Here is a 23,065-nt window from a genome sequence, read left to right as displayed (position 1 = left end):
CACTGTTATAATATTTTGGAAATTTTCAAGCATACATGAAAGGAGGGAAAGGTATGGTGAACCCTAGGAATCTATTATCCAGCTTCCACAATTAGCAACATTTGGCCAGCCTTGTTTCTCTGTCCCTCTTTATTCTCTGGGGACGAAGGGGTGGTTTTCGAGCATTTTAAAGCAAATCTGAGACGTCATGTTATTTTAGCTAGAAATGCTTCACTATATAACTGCAAAAGATATTTTTAACTCTAACCACCATGCCATTATTATACCTAATGAATTAACAATTTCTTCTATTTTCTTCTTTCTTTCTCTTTCTCTCTCTCTCCCCTCCCTCCCTCGTTTCTTTCTCTCCTTCCTTCTGTCCATTTTTTTTTTTTTTTTGAGGTGGAGTCTCCCTCTGTCACCCAGGCTGGAGTGCATGGTGCAATCTTAGCTTCCTGCAATCTCCACTTCCCAGGTTCAAGCAATTCTCCTGCCTCAGCCTCCCCAGTAGCTGGTATTACAGGCACACACTACCATGACTGGCTAGTTTTTTAAAAAATTATTTTTAGTAGAGTCAGGATTTTGCCTTTTTGGCCAGGCTGGTCTTGAACTCCTGACCTTAGGTGATCCACCCGCCTCAGCCTCCCAAAGTGCTGGGATTATAGGCATGAGCCACTGCACCTGGCCACAATTTCTTAACACCATCTTATATCCACTTCATTATTAAATTTTTCTGATTGTCTCAAAGTTCTAATAAAGGATCCCCCAATGAAGGGCCCACGTTGAATTTGATTGTTGCATTGTTTCCTGAATGTCCTTTTTTCTATAACTCATTTCCTCTCCCTGCCATTGATTCATTAGAGAAACGAGGGCAGTTGTCCCATGGGATGTCCTATATTCTGGATTTGACTGACTGCTTTCTCATAGTGTCCTTTAACTTGTTCTCCCGAGGCAACTTCTTTGAACAGTTTCTGCTTTTAGTTCTTTTTGTGATTAGCTTGATATCTCCACATATGTTTTACTTGATTTAGATACCAAGATGGATGCAAATTTAGTTTGCTTGTCCTGCCTCCCTTCTCCCAACATAATTTGGTCACTAACCTCTGCTACTGTGCTGGTCCTCTCTGATTTCAGACAATGTCCTTTTTTTTTTTTTTTTTTTTTTTTTTTTTTTTTTTTTTTTTTTTTAAAGACAGGGTCTCACTCTGTCACCAGGCTGGAGTGCAGTGATGTGATCATAGCTCACTGCAGCCTCAATCTCCCAGGCTCAAGTGATTCTTCTGCCTCAGCCTTCTGAGTAGCTGGAACTACAGGCATGCACCAATACACCAGGTTAATTTTTTAAATTTTTGTAGAGATGAGGTCTTGCTATGTTGCCCAGGCTTGGTCTCAAACTTCTCAGCTCAACAGATCCTCCTGTCTCAGCCTCCCAAAGCACTGGGATTACAGGTAGGAGCCACTGTACCCAGCTGATTGCAGACAATATCTTAGAACCTCTATTTGGTGTTCCATCAACCAAGAGTTGAGGATGTTTGTGCTTGGATGGTTCCCTTCACCTGTTGTTCCTTTTTTTTTTTTTTTTTTTTAACTGTTTCTTGTTTATTTTTTAATTGGCAAATAAAAATTGTATACATTTATGGTGTACAATATGTTTTGAAATATGTATATGTTGCAGAATGGCCAAATCAAGCTAATTAACGTATGCATTACCTCAAATACTTACTTTTGTGTGGTGAGAACCCTTAGAATCTACTCTAAGCAATTTTCCAAGTATACAACACGTTGTTATTAACTATAGTCACCATGCTATACCGTAGATCTTTTGAACTCATTTCTTCTGTCTAGCTAAAATTTCTTGTCCTTTGACCAGCGTCTCCCCAGTCTCCACTCCCACCCCCAGACCCTGGTCCCCACCATTCTACTCTCTGCTTCTATGAGATCAGTGTTTTTAGATTCCACATATGGGTGAGATCATGCGATGTTTGTCTTTCTGCGCCTGGCTTATTTTGCGTAACACGATGTCCTCAGATTCATCCATGTTGTCATGAATCACAGGATTTCCTTCTTTGTTAACACTGTTCCATTATGTTTATAAAGCAAATTTTTTTTTATCCATTCATCCACTGATGGACACTCAGGTCCATATCTTTTATTTATTTTTTTTAGCTCCATATCTTGACTACTGTGAAAATGTTGCAGTGAACATGGGAATGCAGATATCTCTTCAACATGCCGATTTTATATCCTTAGGATACGTATCCAGGAATTGCTGGGTCATGTGGCAGTTCTATTTTTAATTGCTTGAGAAACTTACATACAGTTTTCCATAATGGTTATACTAATGTACACTCCCACCAAAAATGCGCAGTGTTCCCTTTTCTCCACACCCTCGCCAACACTATCGTTTATCTTTTTAATCACAGCCATTCTAACAGGTGTGAGGTGGTATCTCCTTGTGGTTTTAATTTGCATTTCCCTGTTCTTCTCTTTTACTTCTGTTAAATGCAACTTTAAGTCTTCCAGGTGTATCACATACTCTTTTCTGTAATCACAATTTAGTCTTCTATAGTTTGTGAATTTATTCCAAAATTGTAAAAAATAATAAATGAACATTTACATGTTATGACTTTCCAGATTTAGTTCACTGTATAGCCAAAAACTACTCTTTGCTTTCCACTTTGTAGGGTCAATGTTAGAACTCCTATGCCGGTCAAAGGATGTTTCTAGTTTTATGTTAAAATATATACTTCCTTTTTTTTTTTTTTTTTTGAGACAAAGTCTTGCTCTGTTGCCTATGCTGAAGTGCAGTGGCATGACCACGGCTCACTGAAGCCTCAACCTCTGCAGCCCAAGTGATCTTCTAATCTCAGCCTTGCAAGTAGCTGGGACCACAGCTGTGCCCCACCACACCTGGCTAATTAAAAAAAAATTTTTTTTTAGAGATATGATCTCCCTCTGTTGCCCAGGCTGGCCTTGAACTCCTGGGCTGGAGAGATCATCCTGCCTCAGTTTCCCAAAGTTCTGGGATTATAGGGATGAGTCACCACACCCACCCTAGATCCTCCTTTTTTAATACTCCACCAACTGTACAAAATCATGCCACATTTTCACTCGTTTCCTATTTGGTCCATGTCAGGAATAGTATTTAAGATATTTAAAACTGTAGTTTGAATTGACCATTCATGCCTCAGCCCATTCATAGGAAACTATTTTCTATTTTTTGAATAATGGTAGAGGAAAGTAACTGGTATTTTCAAAAAACTAAAACTAGTCTTCTATGAATGGGAAATGAGGCTGGAACAGTCAACTCAAGCACTTAATAAAATGTCTCGAGTATCATGCCAAGAAATATGGACTTTGTAGGTCCTATGAGACTCTTGAAGGTTTTTAAGGAATTCAAGGTACTTGGGCTAAGCCTTCTTGGAAATAATCCACCAAAGAGGGTGGCCTGCCAGGGCAAGGGAATGCCAGCAGTTAGCAGCTGAGGCAAGTACCACTAGTTGCCCCCATAGTGCTCACCACAACAGGGAGCTATGTGGTCGGAGGGCCCCACGGAGCCTCCAAAGAATCCATCGATAGCCCTGTGAGAGAGCTGCATTTGAACCCCTGAAGCTCAGTCCTGGCCTGTAGGGAAGAACCCTTGATCAACATTATCATCCTCCAAGACTGCACATGAATCATCATTTATTTAATTTTATTTAAGTTGATGCATATTTGAGTACTTCCAATTCTTTTTTTTTTACTGTAATAACTTCATAATGACAGTTGTTTTATTTATATCTTTGCATTCTTGCCTATTTTCTTCCCCTTGGGAGAGATTTATAACTTAAGAACTGCCAGGGGCTGGGTGCGGTGGCTCACGCCTGTAATCCCAGCACTTTGGGAGGCCCAGGTGGGCGGATCACGAGGTCAGGAGTTCAAGAGCAGCTTGACCAACATGGTGAAACCCCATCTCTACTAAAAATACCAAATTAGCCAGGTATGGTGGAGTGTGCCTGTAATCCAATTCCAGCTACTCAGGAGGCTGAGGCAGTAGAATCACTTGAACCTGGGAGGCAGAGTTTGCAGTGAGCCAAGATTGCACCATTGCGCTACAGCTTGGGTTACAGAGGGAGACTCTGTCTCCAGGTAAAGTGTGTGTAATCTATCTTTCCTTCTTTCTTTCTTTCTTTCCTCTCTTTCTGTTTCTCCGTTTTGAAATTAGTGTGTTTTATGTCTTAGAGCAGTTTTAGCTTAACAGAAAAATGAAGCAGAAAGTACAGAGGGCTCTCATATACATCCCGCTCCCACATATTTTCACTTATTATTAACATTTTGGATTAGTGTGATACATTTGTAGTTACAATAGATTAATGGATATTGACACATTATTAACTAAAGTGCAGTTTACATTAGGGTTCACTCTTTGTATTACAGCTCTATGGGTTTTGACTATGTGTAATGTCATGTATTCATCATTATAGTGTCAAACAGAATAGTTCCTCTGCCCAAAAAAATCCCCTATGCTGCACCTATTCATCCCTCCCTCAAATGTATATAATTTTTAAGGCTTTTGAGGTCTGTAGTCAAATTGCTTTACAAAATGTTTGTATCCAAACGCCAGCAGTGTGTGAGAGTCTGTTTTAGCATATCATCAATGACACTTGGGTATTACTATTTTTAATGTTAGGAAAATTGATATCTCATTTATATTAGGACAAATACAAATAAGATATAATTGTGTTGGAACACAATGAGCTGATGGCATTGTTACAATGAGAGAGACTTGTTAGAGACCAGCTTAAGCAAACAATGAGATTTATTGCCTCATGCATCTGGGTTCTGGCCTCAGGGTTGATTGATTCAAGAACTCAAATGATGTCACAGAAAGCACTATCCCTCATTTCTCTTCTATTGCAGACACTTTTTTCTAAGGAGGGAGACATGGTTGCAAGCAGGTCTAGGCTTATATCATCTTAGCTAAGGAGGTCTAGAGGAACGAGACATCTTTGTTGTCTCTGATTTAATCCCACATTAATCAGAGCTCATTTAAGTGCCATGATAGAAACCCAATTTAAGCTGGCTTAAGCCAAAAAAAAGAAAAAAAAAAAAGGAATATATTGGCTCATGCAACTTTTTCTCTGTCACCCAGGCTGGAGTGCAGTGGCGCGATCTCGGCTCACTGCAAGCTCCGCCTCCCGGGTTCACGCCATTCTCCTGCCTCAGCCTCTCCGAGTAGCTGGGACTACAGGCGCCCGCCATCACGCCGGGCTAATTTTTTTTATTTTTAGTAGAGACGGGGTTTCACTGTGGTCTCGATCTCCTGACCTCGTGATCCGCCCGCCTCGGCCTTCCAAAGTGCTGGGATTACAAGCGTGAGCCACCGCGCCCGGCCGAGAGTTCTTCTTTCAGGAACAGGGGCTCAAACAATATCATCAGGACTTGCTTTTTATCTTTTGCCCTGCTCTCCTCTTTGTTGGCTTCATTCTGAGGCAGACTTTCTCTCTTGCCTGTTGGCAAAATGATTCCTAATAGCTCCAGGGTTAAATGATTCAGCAGTCTCATGGGTCTCAAAGGGAATACCTCATTTCTAATGGGTCCAGCAAAGGTTCTGAGGAAGACTTTGGTTGGCCTGGCTTCCAAATTGTGTCCATCCCTACCTCTCATTGTAGCAGAGGGATAAAAAAATCTGATGAGTTAGGATTGGGTTATATGCCACCCCTGCACAAGGGTAAGGGAAGGCATTAGCTCCCCTAAAATCACAAGGACTAATAGGGGAGAAAGAGGGTTTGTAAAAGACAAAAAGAGTGGATACTGTGCCAGCAAAAGAAAAAATATATATTACAAGTATCATCAGCTCTCCCACAACCACATGCTGGAGTGTGGTAGAAAGAAGTTTTCTATCAAAAGTTGGGGAGAAGGAATAATGCATAGATAAAAGCAACACATGTCCACCACATCATTGTTTTATTTCACATTCATTCATAAACATTATTTCAGATATTTGTTGATCATTTTCATTTGGGTTTTTATGAGTTATCTGTCCATTTTGCTGTTAGGACAGTGCTTTTAAGATGTTCCTAACATCTTAACCTTGATCTTAATTCCTTTCAGTTTTGCATGATGGAAATGTTTTTTTCCAGTTTGTCATTTGTTTCCTAACTTTGTTATTTACATTTTTACTCAAGATTACTGTTTTGAATCACACATAGATCCATGCATTGGGTATTATGCTTTCACTCATCCTAATTCTAAACACTGAATAGTTTTATGGCTTAGTTATTACTCTGATTTAACTTCTGTGGCCCGGTTTTCTCATCTGTAAAATGGGCCATTGATTTTCTTCCTATTCTAACATGTTTATGACTATGAAATATGATTTATTTATTTCAAAATATAGAGCTCAAGAAAGTGATTAGGAAATATTAGAGAATAGTGTTCTGAGCATTAAATATCAAAGGATCTTTAATGGTATCCCACAGGGAGTACCATGAGTGATTCATATGCAGCTTGATGTTGCTCTGCAGCCAAATAGAGCAGAATAAACCCCTTCCCCACCCTTTGCCCTAGCCGGCCAGGGCATGCAGCAGGCAGAGGAAATGCCTGCAGCTACAGAGAATACAGATGCCAGTCAGATCCTGCAGGTTAGAGAGAGTGCTACAAGGCTAAGCTAAACAGACCAAAGCCAGCCCCAGGTTGAACAAGAAAGCAGGCAGCCAGTATTTTCCTGAGTATAACTGTGGGTACTGCCTCTATCGGCGGTAGAGACTTGGTACTTAAAATGAACTTCGAGCTGTCCCAAATGTACAGATTAAGAACATCTGGCACGTAGAATTAGGATTCTGATGCGAGTTATATACTGATGCTGTCTGGTGTGGGACAAGAGTACATTGATACATGGATGACGATCAGTAGTCTTGCAGAACAGAATCAAGATAGGATGAGAAAAGAAAGTATTCCTTTGATTATAATGACTAAGTGTTCATAAATTCCTTCATAAAGAAGAAGTGGAAATTATCAGAGCCTCCCCCTATGTACCTTTGGTATTATAGTGTATTATATACTTATTTTAAAATTGGTGTGTAGTAAAATGGATAACCATAAAAGGGCAAGCTTAGTCATGTAGCTCAAGTCCTTTTGTCACCTTTGTAAAGAACTTTTCCAGGTTTTGTTAAGTAGACATTTTTGATGTAGTTAGATTTTACCAAACTGCTAGATACAGGACTCTGGAGCCTGAGTGATACACCAAATAAACAGTCACCTTACAGGCTACTGTTTTAGTCTTATTTTAGTCTGAGTATTCTGCACTTGATAAAAATCACTTTGACAATGAGAAAGTATTACATAAAAGTGATTTATCACAATCCCTTAGATAAGCGATTCTCAACCCTGGCTAAACAGTAGAACTACCTGAGAAGCTTTTTAACAACTGCTGATGGTGGGCCGAACACCATATTAATTACATTAAAATTTCTGGAGATGGGAAGAACATTCCCCAAGTTCCCCAAGTGAACGTAATGTGCAACTAGACAAAAAAGGGTGATAGGGGATTGCACAAAAAGTGGGGTCTAGTCAGGTCTTAGAGGATAACTGTGTCCACAGTGTGTAATATTGTATTACAAGCTAAGGCATGGTGTATAATTCAGGTATTCCCTTCCAAGCCTACACAATTGTTAGCAAACTATCTAGTGGTCTCTGGAAGATATTTTTGGGGAAATAGTCAGATGTTTTTTGAATACTATTTTGTTGAAAACAATTCAGGAAATTTCCCCCCAGGAAAACTTCCGATTTGCAGCATGGGACATAGAGCCTGAGCACTCTTCCCCGGCTTCCCACTGTACTTGGAACAGGAACCAGACTCCACCGTGGCTTCCACAGCCTGGCATGACCTTTCTCCTTGCCTTGACTGAAAGCTGTATTTAATGCCACCGTCTCATATTTTATAATGCAGCAGCCACACTGGGCTTCTTTCAGTTTCTCCTACTTGGGAAACTTGAGCTTTCTACATGCTATTCCCTCTGCGTGGATTAAGTTCTCCCACCTTTCTTCTTGGTTTCTTCTTATCCATTCTTCAGCGATCACTTCCTCAGAGACCTTCCCAGACAACCTCTCTAAGCCCTAATCTACCCCTATCTCCAAATTTTTAAAATTTATTTATTTATTTATTTTTGAGGCAGGGTCTCGTTCTATTGCCCAGGCTACAGTACAGTGGCATGATCATGGCTTACCTCCCTGGCTCAAGTGATTTTCCCACCTCAGCCTCTTGAGTAGCTGGGACTACAGGTGCAGCCTCCCGAGTAGCTGGAACTACAGCCAAACCACCATGTCTGGCTAATTTTTGTATTTTTTGTAGAGAAGGGTTTTGCCATGTTGCCCAGGCTGGTCTCTAACTCCTGGGCTCAAGAGATCCTCCTGCCTCAGGCCCCCAAAGTGCTGGGATTACAGGCGTGAGCCATTGCGGCCTGGCCCCTATTACTAAATGAAACATCACCTTCTCCCCAGCACCTACACATGGCACATACTAGGTATTCAGTAAACATCTGTTGAATGAGTGAATGAAAGACTGTTGAAGGCAGTGTGGCAGAGTGGAAAGAACACTGAATTTTTCTGCAAAAAGTCGGATTCTAGATGGGGTTCAATCCCTTAAATGTTCTAAGACTATTTCTTTGTCTTTAAAGTATAGTACCTGTCCTACTAAGTTCTGTACCTGTAAATATAAAATCGGAGTTGGTATATAAAAGTGTCATAATAATCATAAAATGCCACTGCAAATATAAGTTAATGTACTATTCATGGACTCAAAAGGAAATCACATATAGTCAATCAGCAAAATGTTTTTAAGTGCTGAATTATTGACACTGTACTGCATTCATCGCTATTATCAACCTTTTAAACATAAGATTTAATTTTTTTAATTTTTAAAATTATTATTATTGTTTTATTTGTAGAGATGGGCTGCCCAGGCTGGCCTCAAGTGATCCTCCTACCTTGGTCTCCCAAAGCACTGAGATTACAGGTGTGAACCACCGTTCCCAGACAAATACCAGATTTTATGAGTAAGGATGAAAAGTAAATAATTCTAGGTGAAATATTTTTATACTGCAAAAAGCTTCCTATGTCCAGGTAAAAACCATCTTATTTACTTAACAAGAGATCTCTGAGACACAGTCTTTACGAAAAGCTAATTTTAAAGGATGTAGTAGATGCATATGCTGTCAACATAATGTCTCATATAATAAGAGTTCAACTAACATTTACCAGACACATTTTTGAGACAGAGTCTTGCTCTTGTTGCCCAGGCTGAAGGCTACAATGGCATGATCTCGGCTCACTGCAACCTCTGCCTCGTGGGTTCAAGCGATTCTCCTGCCTCAGCCTCCTGAGTAGCTGGGATTACAGGCGCCCGCCACCAAGCCCAGCTAATTTTTGTATGTTTTAGTAGAGATGGGATTTCACTATGTTGGCCAGGCTGGTCTTGAAGTCCTGACCTCGTGATCCGCCTCCCTCGGCCTCCCAAAGTGTTGGGATTACAAACGTGAGCTACCATGCCCGGCCAAGTTTTGCTTTTCTTATAACATCCATATCTAATTGTAATTCATGGTCAAGATACTTTAATATTTAAGTCATCTGTTGAGTGAAGGGTCCTAACAGCAATTAAACAGCCTGTCATTTAGGGGTTTAGCATGCACCTAAAAGTATTTTAGAAGTGTGTCACTGAAATGAGAGACATTTAGGTGGCACTAGCTTTCTGAAGTCTGAAAGAGTAACCCTACCCACAGGAACTGCCTTGCCTTGGATAGATGGTAGGTGGCAGCAACAGACCAGAAATTATGGTTTGTTAACTCGCATGCTAGAAGTGTCCTTTTTAATGTTATTCTTTCATCTTTTTTTCCAAAATAAAATAATATAGCTGCAAACCAAGTAGATAGTAAAAATAAATAAGCATGATGTGACTAATATGCAGAATACAGGCTACCTAAGCCTTTATTTATTCTATAATCTTTCAACAGCAATTTATTTTTCAACAGCTCTAAGCTTGGTTTCATTACTATTCTTAGCTTGTTTTTTTTTTTTTTTTTTGTTACAGTCTTTATTTCTTCTCTTTGTAAGTATTGGAAATTTTAATGCTCCTCTATTGACAGAAAGGGATGGCATATTTGAACTTTCATTCTGCCTAACCTTTGTTCTATTCCTATTGTGAAGATTTTGCCCCAGACATTGCATTGGTCAAGGTTCAGTTACTGAAAAAACAATCCATTCCAGTCAGTTTAAACAGAAATTGTTTAACACTGGGCATTAAATGGCTTATGAAGTTGTTGGGAGGGCTAATGAAAGAGGCTCTTGGTCACTCATTCTCAATCTGAGCTTCGTATCACAAGCATTTGGGTTGCTTTTTTAGAATATCAATTCGGGAATCCATTGCTGACATAGTGAGTCAAAACCTTTGGGCATAAACTCCCCTGGAAATTCAAATGTTGAGATCAGAGTTGAGATCCACTTTGAGGCTGAAGTTTTAGGATGGACTTTTACTGCAGAACTGGGCCATCAAGGGATCTACTGATTCTGCAATAGGAAACCATTTGCTGAATTGGGAAGTTGTTGCTATAGCTGCTGGATTCAAAATAATGCATCCCCTGCCATCATCAGAAGCTGCCATGGTCTGGAAACTGCCACATCCAAAAAGCTGCCACTCTGGGACCCGCCAAGCTTGCTATGATATTAATTAGTAAAACAAATGTCCTGTGCCCTGCCGCTTGGTGCTCCACAAGCCAGTGAACAGTCAGTTAACAATGGCACAGAATAACTAAACTCCTCCGCGACTATGCTTACACAGAACCAGCAGCAGATGGCCTCTGCCTCACTCATACCCTCCCTCCACATCTACAATGGTAATTCTGCTGGTGGAAACTCTATCACATGAGGAATCTTAATTGCAAGAATGTCTAGGGGTTGTAGCTTTAAACTTTCCAGCCCTACAGAAACAGGAAGTCCAGCTAGAAGGAGATTGCAATGGATGTGTGTACCAATCCACTGCTTCACCAAGGACATCATGAAGTAGATGAGTTATTTTAAAGACACGAAGGCCCTTGTTGTCACACTAGCCCAGACCTGCGGATATATCTGAGTCAAGCCTTTTCGGGAGTAAGTGTGTGTGAACTAAGAAGAAATCAGGACGCATCTCTTCCCCGGTAGGCTCCTTGCTTCCATAGGAAAAGCAAACCTGATACCAGCTGAAGTCCACGCCTGGAGGGTATTAGGAAGGAAGGGGTCTGTGTTGCCTGCCTACTTTTTGTCTGAGTTAGTGGCTGGCCCTTTTTCCCCTTCCCTATCTTGGTGCTATACCTTGGAGTCTGGGCACACTCTGTTCAAAATCTGACTTTGCCACTTGTTGCCTCCTTGGTGTGTCCAAGCAGTGGCGTCTGTGATTAGTTGCCTCCTTATGTAATATTAACTTTACCTTTTTCTCACTCAATACCTTCAGATGCGTATTTCCTGTTTTCTAAAGGACTCAATGCTAATTATAATGATATTTTCCTTTACTTTTCCTTACTTGTAGATATGTTCTTTTGCATTTTATATTATTTCTTCCTCTGGAAATGAACTATTTCTGTAACACATTCTCTTCATTAATAAAGGTTTTAGTATATTTGATTATCTACTTGTTCTTCTTTATGCCAGTTAAGATATGCTTTAGTGCTTTGAAAGTTAACTGTTTGGTCCTATCTTTGCCTGAGCATGACTTCAGAGTTGCCTCGAAATTTAAATTATATGCCCACAATTCACAATTGCAAAAGTATGGAACCAGCCCAAACGCCCAACAATCAACGAGTAGATAAAGAAAATGTGGTGTATATATATATATATATATATATATATATATATATATATATGCACATATACCGTGGAATACTAATCAGCCATAAAAAGAAATGAAACAATGGCATTCACAGCAACGTGGATGGAACTGGAAACTATCGTTCGAAGTGAAGTAACCCAGGAATAGAAAACCAAATATTGTATGTTCTCACTCATAAGTGGAAGCTAAGCTATGAGGATGCAAAGGTATAAAAATGATACATTGGACTTTGGAGACTCGGGTGGGAGAAAGGGTGGGAGGGGGTGAGGGATAAACAAATACATATTGGGTGCAGTGTACACTGCTTGAGGGATGGGTGCACAAAAATCTCAGAAATCATCACTAAAGAACTTACTCATGTAACCAAACATCACGTTTCCCCCAAACCTATTGAGATAAAACATAAATTTAAAAATAAAAAAATTATATGCCTGTATACTGAAATAGTGAATCTGCTCATGCACCACATTGAGAAATTATTTTGAAATGTTATTATGAAAACATATAATAGGATCCTAAAATAAACTTTCAGAAAGTAAAATTTTAATTTTAGAATAGTTGATTAAAAAAATTATTGTGAATATAGTAGAGTTCCCATATATGCCACATTCAGTTACCCTATTATTATCTTAATATTAATAAATAGTATTTTCTACCATTGTTAATGATAAATGGTATATTTATTGCAATTAATGAACCAATATCGATATCTCATTATTAACTAAAGTTTACACTTTATTCGGATGTCCTCAGTTTTCACTTCATGTTCTTTTTCTGTCCCACGATCCCATCAAGGATACTAACATTGCATCTAGTCATCAGGTCTCCTTAGGTGCCTGGTCGATGCTTCTCAGGCTTTCTCTGTTTCTGAGGACCTTGACAATTTTGAGGATTACTAGTCAGGCATTTCGTAGAATTAAATTATATTCTCTTCAATTTTTAATTTTATTTTTAAACTTCACGTAAGCATTTCAAACATACACAAAATTAGAGAATAGTATAATGAACCCCGATCTACCCAAGACCCAGCTTCAAAACTGTCACCATTTCCAAGTTTATTCTATCTAAACCGTCCTGAGGATTTTTAAATCAAGCCCCAAATATTATATCATAGTACCCTTATGTATTTCAGTACATGCCTCTTAACAGATAAGGCCTTTAAAGAATATACCCACAATGCCATTATCACAGTGACAAAGTTAATGATGATTCATTCATATTATCTATCATATGTATTATTATCATATATAGATAACACACATATGTAGATGTGTATTATCTATCCTTATTTCACAGATTCTGGTGCCTGGTCATCTATTACAGTCATATTATATAACCAGGTTTTTCCTTTTCTATGTATTACCTTAAACATGATCCTAGATCACACACAAATTGTCTTAAAGGGTTCAAAGAAGGGAATTAACAGGTTTTAACTTCAACCAGTAGTAACACAAAGCCTAGTTATTCCAAAGCTGTTGCTCAGGTTACAAAACCAAAGCTTCATATAATTTAATCATGCATTGTACGTGAAGGACCTGCATACATTTGTTTGTATAAAAAGCCAAATAATCATATACAGTCTTGGTAGTAATATGTTTAAATTGGCACAGCCCCTTGAAAAACAGTTTGGCAATATATATCAAGAACAATACATGCTTATACCCTTGATTTGATATTCTAACTTCAATGAAAAATATGTGAGAAGGAAGCTACATGCATAAATATTTTCTTTTTTATGGTAGTGAAAAATGAGAAGCAGCCTGAATATGTAACAACAGGGACTCACAGTAGGAAAATGTGTGGTTTATCCATCTAATGTGATTTATTAAAATATTCATTGGAAAGACTACAACATGGAAAAAAAGAATAAAAGTTGAATTCATACTATAATTACTTAAAACATATATTAGAAACATTTGCTTAAATTTTCTAAAGACTTAGAATCACATATTATTGGCAATCCGTGCTGAAATGGTACACAAAAATTACCGTTTGCTAATGTTAGACTGCTGGCAGACGCAGCAAATTTTCAGCTAAGCAAATGTCAATTGTTGCTATAGCACTTCCAAAATTCAAATAAACCTACTTAATAATTGGCAGGGGTTCTCTTGGGTAAATGTGGAGAAAAGTCAAAGATTGATTAAGAAAAGGAAAATGTCAACCTTCCCAGTCAGTGACTACTTAGAAGCTATGGTATAGTTAGTTGTCTGTTGTTATCTGCAGGGGATTGGTTCCAGGACTCCCTTTGGATATAAAAATCCTGGAATGTTCAAGTTCCTGATAGAAACATACATACACATATTGTCCTGTATATTTTAAGTCATCTCTAGATTATTTATAATACCTAATGCAATGTAAATGCTATTATACTGTATTGTTCAGGGAATGATGACAAGAAAAAAGAGTCTGCACGTGTTCAGTAGAGATGCTTTTTTTTTTTTTTTTTTGAGACAGGGTCTCGCTCTATCACCCAGGCTGGAGTGCAGTGGCCCCATCTCAGTTCACTGCAACCTCCGCTGGGCAAAAGTGATCCTACTCCCACCTCAGCCTCCCAGGTACCTGAGACTACAGGCCCAGGCCACCACACCCAGCTAATTTTTGTATTTTTTATAGAGGCGGGGCTTCACTGTATTGTCCAGGCTGGTCTCTAACTCCCGGGCTCAAGCTGTTCGCCAGCCTCGGTCTCCCAATGTGTTGGGATTACAGGTGTGAACCACCGTGCAGGCCAAGATACTTAAAAAAAAAATTCTGTTTGAGGTTGGTTGAATCTATGGATGCAGAACCTGCTAATATGGACGGCTGACTGTACCAGTGGGGAAGGCACACTAAATAACTAGGATAAAATCTGGTAACCACTCGCAGAGGTGACTGAGCAGGATAGGGGAAGATTTTGGAGAATGGGGAGGCATTCCAGATAGAGTAGACCCAAGAGAAGAGGTTCTTTGTTTTAAACCTCTCTATTGAGACAGCAGAATAACCGACAGTGTCTTGACTATAGTTTAAATGCAGGATTTGCATCAGCAGGTAGCAGAGGCTGAAGACCTTAGGTTCTATTTTGAACGTATTAAGAATAATAATTTAAAATTTATGTTGATGCTAGAGTCTGCATGGAATGAACTGGGAGATGGAAGAGATAAGTTGTGAGGTCTCTGCAATAAACCAAGACCTTCACTACATAAATTAACTGCATTAGCATTTCCAGAATATATTTTACTTTAAAAATGATTTAACCATATTCTAACCAAGTTTTAGATGATTTTTGGTGTTCTCTAATAGAATTGGCACAGTATATTGAATCAGATTGCAGTGGATTATTTTAACTGTGTGGCCAGATGCAGAGAAATATGCAAAGGTATTGCGGCCAACAAATAGAGAAATGCGAATTCTCACAAGTAAACAGATTTGGAATTCTAGAAGGTGGCAGATTATCAATAGCTGCATCCAGATCCTTTGGAGTGGTGGATGGTTTTATATTAAAACTTTATAATAGCTCACCAGGAAATAAAATTCAGCCTTAACTTCTAGGCAATTGGGATGTTGCTGAGAATAATCAAGACCATTAAAAAAAAAAAAAAAAAAAGGTAGGGTGCGGTGGCTTACACCTGTAATCCCAGCACTTTGGGAGGCCCAGGCAGGTGGATCACCTGAGGTCAGGAGTTTGAGACTAGCCTGGACAACACGGTTAAACCCCGTCTCTACTAAAAATACAAAAATTAGCTGGGTGAGGTAGCGCATGCCTGTAATCCCAGCTACTTGGAAGGCTGAGGCAGGAGAATCTCTTGAACCTGGGAGGTGGAGGTTGCAGTGAGCTGAGATCGTGCTACTGCACTCCAGTCTGGGCGACAAGAGCGAAACTCCGTCTCAAAACAACAACAACAAAGCGACACACAAAAAACTGTATGAACAGCAGACAAGATGAATACAGTGTTTTTCTTTTGTCTGTTTCCACTAGCATAAAAGACTACATATTTTTAAAAAGTTTCTTATCCCAGAAAATATCACAATCCATTTAGAATATGAGTTCAGGCTCAATTCCTTCCTGACTCTACAGAAGAGCTCAAGATGTTGCAGACCTTATCTTAAAAGCTGGCTCAAAATCGCCAGATTTGGTAGTCATCTAAACATTTCATAAATAATTTACTAACTCTCAAAACACTAAACCAGCAGGCCCTTGATTTCAAATCTTGCTGGGATGGAGTGGGGCGGGGGACCTGGGATGGGGGATGAAAGGGGTTGGAAATGAGGAGACATTGGTCAAAGGGTACAAAGTTTCAGTTAGTGTCAATAATAAGTTCTGAAGATCTGTTGTCTAACGTGGTGACTGTGATTAATGTACTGTGTCCTTAAAAATTAATGAGAGTAGATCTTAAATGTGCTCTTCATTAAAAAATGGTGCAATGGATATGTTAATTTCATTGATGTAATCATTTCACAATGCATACATATGTCAAAACATCACCTTGTACACCACAAATATACCCAACTTTTATTTGTTAATTACATTTAATAAAGCTGGGGGAAGCAACTCTTTTTGGGCACAGCATCCGGCTTTTATTTTCTAACTTTGAGAACAGAGTACCTTGATCAATTAAATGGTAGGAAGCGCTGTGGAGACAGCATCCTCCCCAGTCTGGGAAGAGAGGCAGGGAAAGGAGGCCTAGGATGCCTGGGGCCCAGCGGCCTCTTCCTTCCTGGCGTCCCCGGCGGCCCTCGCTCCCAGGCCCCGCAGTCTCATTTGCCGCTTCCGACGCGTGACCCCGGCGCGCTAGCGTCCGGGACCGGTGACAGGCGCGGGGTGCGCCAAGCGGTCCCATGTGTCCCCTCCCTCTCGCGGCTGCCGCAGTCGCAGCGCCCCGAGCCCCGCTCCGGCTCCTCAACAGAGCGCTCGCCGCCGCCATGTCTACCGCCCGGCCACTCAAATCCGTGGACTACGAGGTGTTCGGGAGAGTGCAGGGTAGGAGGCCCCTCTACGGTGGGAGATCAAAAAGGTTATGGGACGAAGGGGAGAAAGCTGTGAGAAGCGCCTCCCACCGAAAGTATGCCTTTTCCCGTTGTGGCTGGGACTTCCGCTCAGCCATGACACAGCAGCGGCGACGGGGAGGGAGGCGAAACGCGCATGCGCCCGAGGACTTGGACAGGCGGAAGTAGGGGCATGGGGAGGGAAGTGGCGGAGGGGGAGAGAAGGGGAGAAGGGACTGCTGAGGACCAGAAGTGGGCGGCTGCTGGGTGCGGGAGTAAGCGGCACAGCGGGGAAGGTTGAAGTTGGGTAGGAAAAGAAGAGGGTCTTTGAACTAGTGGTCTCGTTGCTTGCTACTGAAGCTACCTGGGCTCGGCTTGAGTTTTAGGAAGGACGTTTAGATGGTTTAATTTTTCAGAGGTCAAACCTTTTTTTAGACCCCTTTGTAGCTCTTAAAAGAATGAAATTATCTAGTTTTTGTTTCATGCTAAGTTTAAGTAGTTGCCAAGTTTGTAACGTCTGGCTTGTTGAAAATATTTATATTTATAAATAAAAATATTAAGTCACTCTGAGATTTATGCAATGGTATATAAATATGGTAGTGATTTAATATCCACCATCTTCTTTTAAAATAAAACTCTTCAACCATTGGAAATTTTACTCATTTCTTTTCCTCTTTGAATTTGATTTTCATTCCACTTCTCCCACCAAATTACCCCATTGTTTTGCTTGAGGATTTTTTTTTTTTTTTTGCTCACCCTATCATACTTTTCTGCAATATGTATATGTACATGTATGCACATGTATGAATAAGTGTAATGCTTTTTCTTAATTTCCTTTGACAATAAGTCTCTGTTAGAAACAAATGCTTGTTCTTCGGTGCCAAAAAGAAGAACTAGCACTCAAAGAATTTTCTCAGCAAGGCAATTTTACTTCTATAGAAGGGTGCGAATCACGGATGAAGCAATGGCGAGAGCACACCTGAACAGGGGAGCGGATGGGGTTCTTATTCCTGATGCAGGTAGTCCCTACTGCTGTGTCTTTCCCCTACTGGATAGGGTTGGACCGCACAGTCTAACCTAATTCCTAGTGGCTATTTTAAAGAGCAGGGGTAGAAGCCCAAGTGGCAGGGTGAGTAATTTGGCAGGAAGGGCAGTTACAGAACAGGTGACTCAGGATGATTCAGGTCAGAGTGGGTGACCAGGGATGACTCAAGATGGAGCAGGTGACCAGGGGAATAGATGTGAACTACTGACTAGAACTGGTGGAAAAGGTTGTTTACTGAAACTAGGGGCGAGGAGAACGAGGAAGCTAGACTTTAAAGTAGAGCGCAAAGAACCGCGCATACTGACATGCTGATTCTTTGAAGAGAAATTTAGAACTCATTGTATTCAACAGCTCCAAGTATTAAATTTTTTGTCTGGATTGAGTTATTATTGAAATTATTTTTAAAACACTAGATGAAAATGTAAAAAGTATGATAAACGTTGTTAAAATGTAAAGGTAAATTTGTGTTAGAAGTTTATTTTTTAAATTATATTTTTTTAAGAGATGGAGTCTTGCTCTGTCACCCAGGCTGGAGCAAGTGCAGTGGCACAATCATAGCTCACTGCAGCCTGAAACTCCTGGGCTCAAGTGATCTTCTGCCTCAGCCTTCTAAGCAGCTGGGACTACAGGCTCGTGCCACTGTGCATGGCTAATTTTTAAATTATTTTTTGTAGAGAAAGGGTCTCTGCTGCCCAGGCAAGTCTCGAAATCCTGGCTTCAAGGGATCCTCCTGCACTTGGCCTCCCAAAGTGATGGGATTACAGGCGTGAGCCACTGCACTCAGCCAGAAATTTATTAATGAGAAGACTGGGGGTGTTTATGGAAACTTGGTTAGAGGAAGAGTTGAATTATCCTTGTATTTGGTACTCTAGAGGTTTTTACACTTTGGTGCAGTGTACCAGGGTAAGATTAAGAATGGGTAAAAGTGTGTCTTTTGTAAAGAGATCTTTCTTTTTTTAGTTTAATTTTATTTTTATTTCCAATAGATCTTTGGAGAACAGGTGGTGTTTGATTACATGAATAAGTTCATTAGTGGTGATTTCTGAGATTTTGATGCACCCATCACCCAAGCAGTGTCCACTGTACACAGTGTGTAGCCTTTTATACCTCATCCCCTCCTATGCTTTCCCCCGAGTCCCCAGAGTCCATTGTATCATTCTTAGGCCTTTGCATCTTCATAGCTTAGCTCCCACTTATGAGTGAGAACATAGAATGTTTAGTTTTCCATTCGTGAGTTACTTCACTTAGGATAATAGGAGACCTTTCTTTCAAAGGGTGATTGTGCAAAGGGAGGTAGGAAAGAAGTCTCAGGTCAGTTTTAGGAAAGAATATACGTGAAATTTGAAGACCTGGAAATTGATTCCCTGAACATTGTGCATGGATCTGTACTCTTTAGAAGGTCTTTGATTGCACCCAGGGGTATGGTATCCTGCTTTGAAAACTGCCACGATAAGTCACCAAAACACATAATGTAAAATACGAAAGTGGTGGCAAAGATCACCTGACAGAGTGGTCCACTAGAGAGAAATGGCAGTAGTTAAGGAGTCTCTCTCTCTCTCTCTCTCTCTGTGTGTGTGTGTGTGTGTGAATGTGTGACATTTATTGTGGGTGTTCTTTGTGCTGAGCATTTCACTGTTGTTTACTTAATCATCACAATTTTGTGAGATGCATTTCTTATTCCTGTTTTAACAAGGACAAAACAGGTGCACAGAGATTCAGTAACTTGGACAAGCCCTTAGTTGGCAAATGGGATTTGATTCTACATCTCTCTGACTTTAAAACTTGTGCTTTCCCATTATATGATGTTTTCTGCTATTACATTATGTATTTCTATTAACTATATACTTCCACTTTTGTGCACTTAGTGGTAACACGGTATATAATCAATTGGGATCAGCAGTAAAAATATGGAAAAGAGAAATGTACTATACATAAATAGTGGGGTTTAAAAAGTCAACTTTAGGGCAATAATTCCTATAGTTTGCAGTATGCTAAATGGAAGAGAGTATATGCCCACTATTAATCAAGGCATAGTATGTAGTACAAACTCACCATCACATATTTACATACATCTACATTGACATTCCCTGATAATTTAGAATGTGCCAAGCTCTGTACTCAACATTTTATATATGTTGTCTCATTTAATCCTCATCCCTGTAACTGCAAGGTTTTTCTCATTTAACAGATGGAGACATTGAAGCATGGGGAAGTAACTTCTTTCCCAGTTATACAACAAGTTAAGAGGTGGGATTTGAACCTTGATAGGTGTTTTTGTTTTGTTTTGTTTTGTTTTTCAGGGTCTCACTCTGTCACCCAGGCAAGATCATAGCTCACTGCAGCCTTGAGCTCCTGGGCTCACATGATCTTCCTGCCTCAGCCTCCTCCTGAGTAGCTGGGACTACAGGCATGAGTCACGATGCCCAGCTAACTTTTTAACTTTTCTTTGGTAGAGATGGAGTCTCACTATGTTGACTAGGCTGGTTTTGAACTCCTGGTCTCAAGCAAGCCTCCCACCTCGGCCTCCCAAAGTTCTGGCCTTATAGGCATGAGCCACCAGCCTGGGCAACAGAGTGAGACTGTCTAAAGAAACAATAAAATAAAGTAAAATAAAATAAAATAAAATGAAGTATGGAATAATAAAATCTTAGTGAAAACTGGCTTGTTAGAAATAATGGCCATGAAAGTAAATTCTCAGTGGAAGAACCTATAATTGGGAACATTTATTATGAACAAAATATGGATTGATAAAGTCATCATTAAAATATTTGAGTGGAAACTATTCCCAGTGAAAATTGATTCAATGACATGAAAGTGAACATGGAAAAAACGGAAAATGTTTTAACCTTCCTGTATGGAAAATTGATCAATGAATTAAATTGGCTTACTTGAGTTTATTGCAAAAAATGTTTTCCAACCAAAAATGATGTGTTGTTAGTATAGGGACCATACAACTGGTTTAAGCCAATATGGATACATTATTATGAACTAAAGTCCTTACTTTATTCAAGGTTTCCTTAGTTTTTACCTAATGTCTTTTTTTTGGTTCCAGGATCCCATCCAGATACATTTAGCCCCCTTGCCTCCTCAGGCTCCTTGAGGCTGTGACATTCTATTAGACTTACCTTGTTGTCTGTGTCGTTGGCCATTTTAAGGAGTACTTTGAGGTCAAGTACTTTGTAGAATGCTCCCCAATTGGGATTTGTCTGATATTTTTGTTATGATAAGACTGGGATAATGGGGTATTAGAAGGAAGACCACAGAGGTGAAGTGCTGCTCTTGTCATACCTATCAAGGGTATATACTGTCAATCTGACTTATCACTGTTGATGTTAACCTTGATCACCTGGCTGTGATTGTGTTTGGTTTCTCCACTCTAAAGTTACTCTTTTTTTTTTTCTCTCTTTTCATCCTCTACTTTAAAAAATCTTCACATTCTCAAGGAGCTCCACGTTTTTTCCCCACCAACTTTTTGTGCATCAAGGACTTTGGGAGAGGGTTAAGAGAGCTGGGGACTGAGCCCCTGTGCTTTTAGAGGGCTTGTAACTATGGCCTGGTTTATAATGTATCTATAGATGTTTAATTATATTTACATCTAGAATAATATAATCTGAACATTTGAAAGGGAAATTGATTATGTTGTGTATAGATGCTTTGATGCTTTACCAGCTCTCAGGGTAAGACTAGTGACACTCCTAGAAATGCATTGTGACAATCTGCTGGTTTACATGTGCTTAGAATTTTTTTTTGACTGAGTTTTTTAAGAATAAGAGTAGCTTATTTGAGTACTGATGACACAGAATTCTTTCAGTGCCACTTCGCCAGCCAGAAATCTCCATGGCCGGTGGCGCCTCTGCCCAGGCTTTCCTTGGGCCCACTGGGCTTGCTCTGCCCACTTGGCCTAGCAGACTGCACTCAGGTTGTGCTACTGGTCTGGATCCTGCTCTTGCCTTGGCTCTGCGGTCAGCCTGCAGCTGGTCCAGGAGTGCCATGACCAACTTCTACCTTGGGTGCTGGTGTCTGGATGAGGGGGATGTGGCAGTGCCCAATAACTTGGAGATGCCAGCAACCACAGAGCTCCAAGGGGTGTTACAGCTTTTCCTTGGGGAGTCCTGAGGTCTGAGCCTCCAGAAAGTGTTACACTCTCGTTCATTTCTGCTGCCTGCAGCTTCAGTGAATGGGAGCATGTCACAACTCATTGGGTCCTGCTGCCTGCAGCTCAGCAAATGGGGGCATGTTGGCACACAATGGTTTTTTCACTCCTATAGCTTGGCGAGCATGAGCATATGTTACAGCTCTTTTTGTGCCTGCCATTCGCTCTTGTCCCATGACCAAGAGGAATGAGGTACACGGACACTGGAGGGAGAACAAGGCAGAGAAGAATTTTATTGACTGACAGAAAAGCTCTCGATAAAGAGAGGGGACCCAAAGTGGGTAGCCCTCTGTGTGAGAGGGGGCCTGAAAGTGGACAGCCATCTGTAAGGCTGAGTCTGGGGTTTTTATGGGCTCAGAATGGGGTGTATGCTAATTGTTCCATGGGTGGACCTGGAAAAAGCACCATTCAGTTAGCTGAAAGGCATCGAGGAAGTTCTCACTCTGATTGTGGGCTCCACCTGGAACTGGCAACTCGGTTTTAGGTTTCACTTAAAGGTCGGGTTTCACTGGAGACCTGTCCCTGTCTACCTAGGAATTTGTCTGTCTCCTACTGCTATCACTGAGATGAATACCATATTTCTTAAATATCGCTTAAAATGAAAACTGGGATGAATTATTAAATGGCTTTGTCAGATAATGCATGATTTAGATGTACACATTTTTCTTATGTAGACAAGTAAATGGAAAAGCTGTCTTTTAGAGGTTGAAAATATAAGGACCACCATTAAAATCAGAAAACATAAATAAGGTTAACTCTAATTCCCTCTCCTGTCTTTGTTCTTATAGCATTTTATTTATAGTAGTTATACTTTGTGTTTATCCTTTTAATCATTCTGCTTTCAGCTACAGTTATCTGTGTACACGTGTATGTGTCTCTCACTAGAAAATAATGACAATATTTTGAAGGTCAGGCTGGTGGCTTGTTTTCATATCCCCTACAGGGCTACGCCTCTAGTGGGGCCTTCAAAAGTGAACTGAATTAAATCGAAGTACTTGGGGATAGTCGGCTTGGAGAAGAAATTGTAGTGTGATGGCTGTTTTAACTGTTTGAAAGATGCTGTGGTGTATGGCTCCAGGGAACAGACCCTGGA

At 40.2% G+C, this 23,065-nt stretch overlaps 1 protein-coding gene across 5 annotated transcripts in view; it reads left to right on the top strand.

Annotated features, from left to right (window-relative positions):
* The window catches only part of ACYP2 (acylphosphatase 2), a 343,289-nt gene that overhangs the window by 132,746 nt on the left and 187,478 nt on the right, over positions 1-23,065 (top strand). The window contains exon 1 of one of the 5 annotated variants that reach the window (XM_024242450.3): positions 16,514-16,769. The exons of 2 other annotated variants lie outside the window; for them this stretch is intronic. In XM_024242450.3, the coding sequence (XP_024098218.2) occupies positions 16,628-16,769 (142 nt within the window). In that variant the 5' untranslated portion in view covers positions 16,514-16,627. Of the gene's footprint in view, positions 1-16,513; positions 16,770-23,065 lie in introns of those variants that run through there. 2 more of the 5 variants (XR_008522138.2, XM_002812035.4) reach the window with 2 other exon arrangements.

The sequence above is a fragment of the Pongo abelii genome, chromosome 12 (genome assembly GCF_028885655.2).
Source record: "Pongo abelii isolate AG06213 chromosome 12, NHGRI_mPonAbe1-v2.0_pri, whole genome shotgun sequence".
NCBI lineage: Eukaryota > Metazoa > Chordata > Mammalia > Primates > Hominidae > Pongo > Pongo abelii.
Note: the sequence above shows the minus strand (reverse complement) of the source record. Positions and strands in the feature narration are given on the sequence as shown.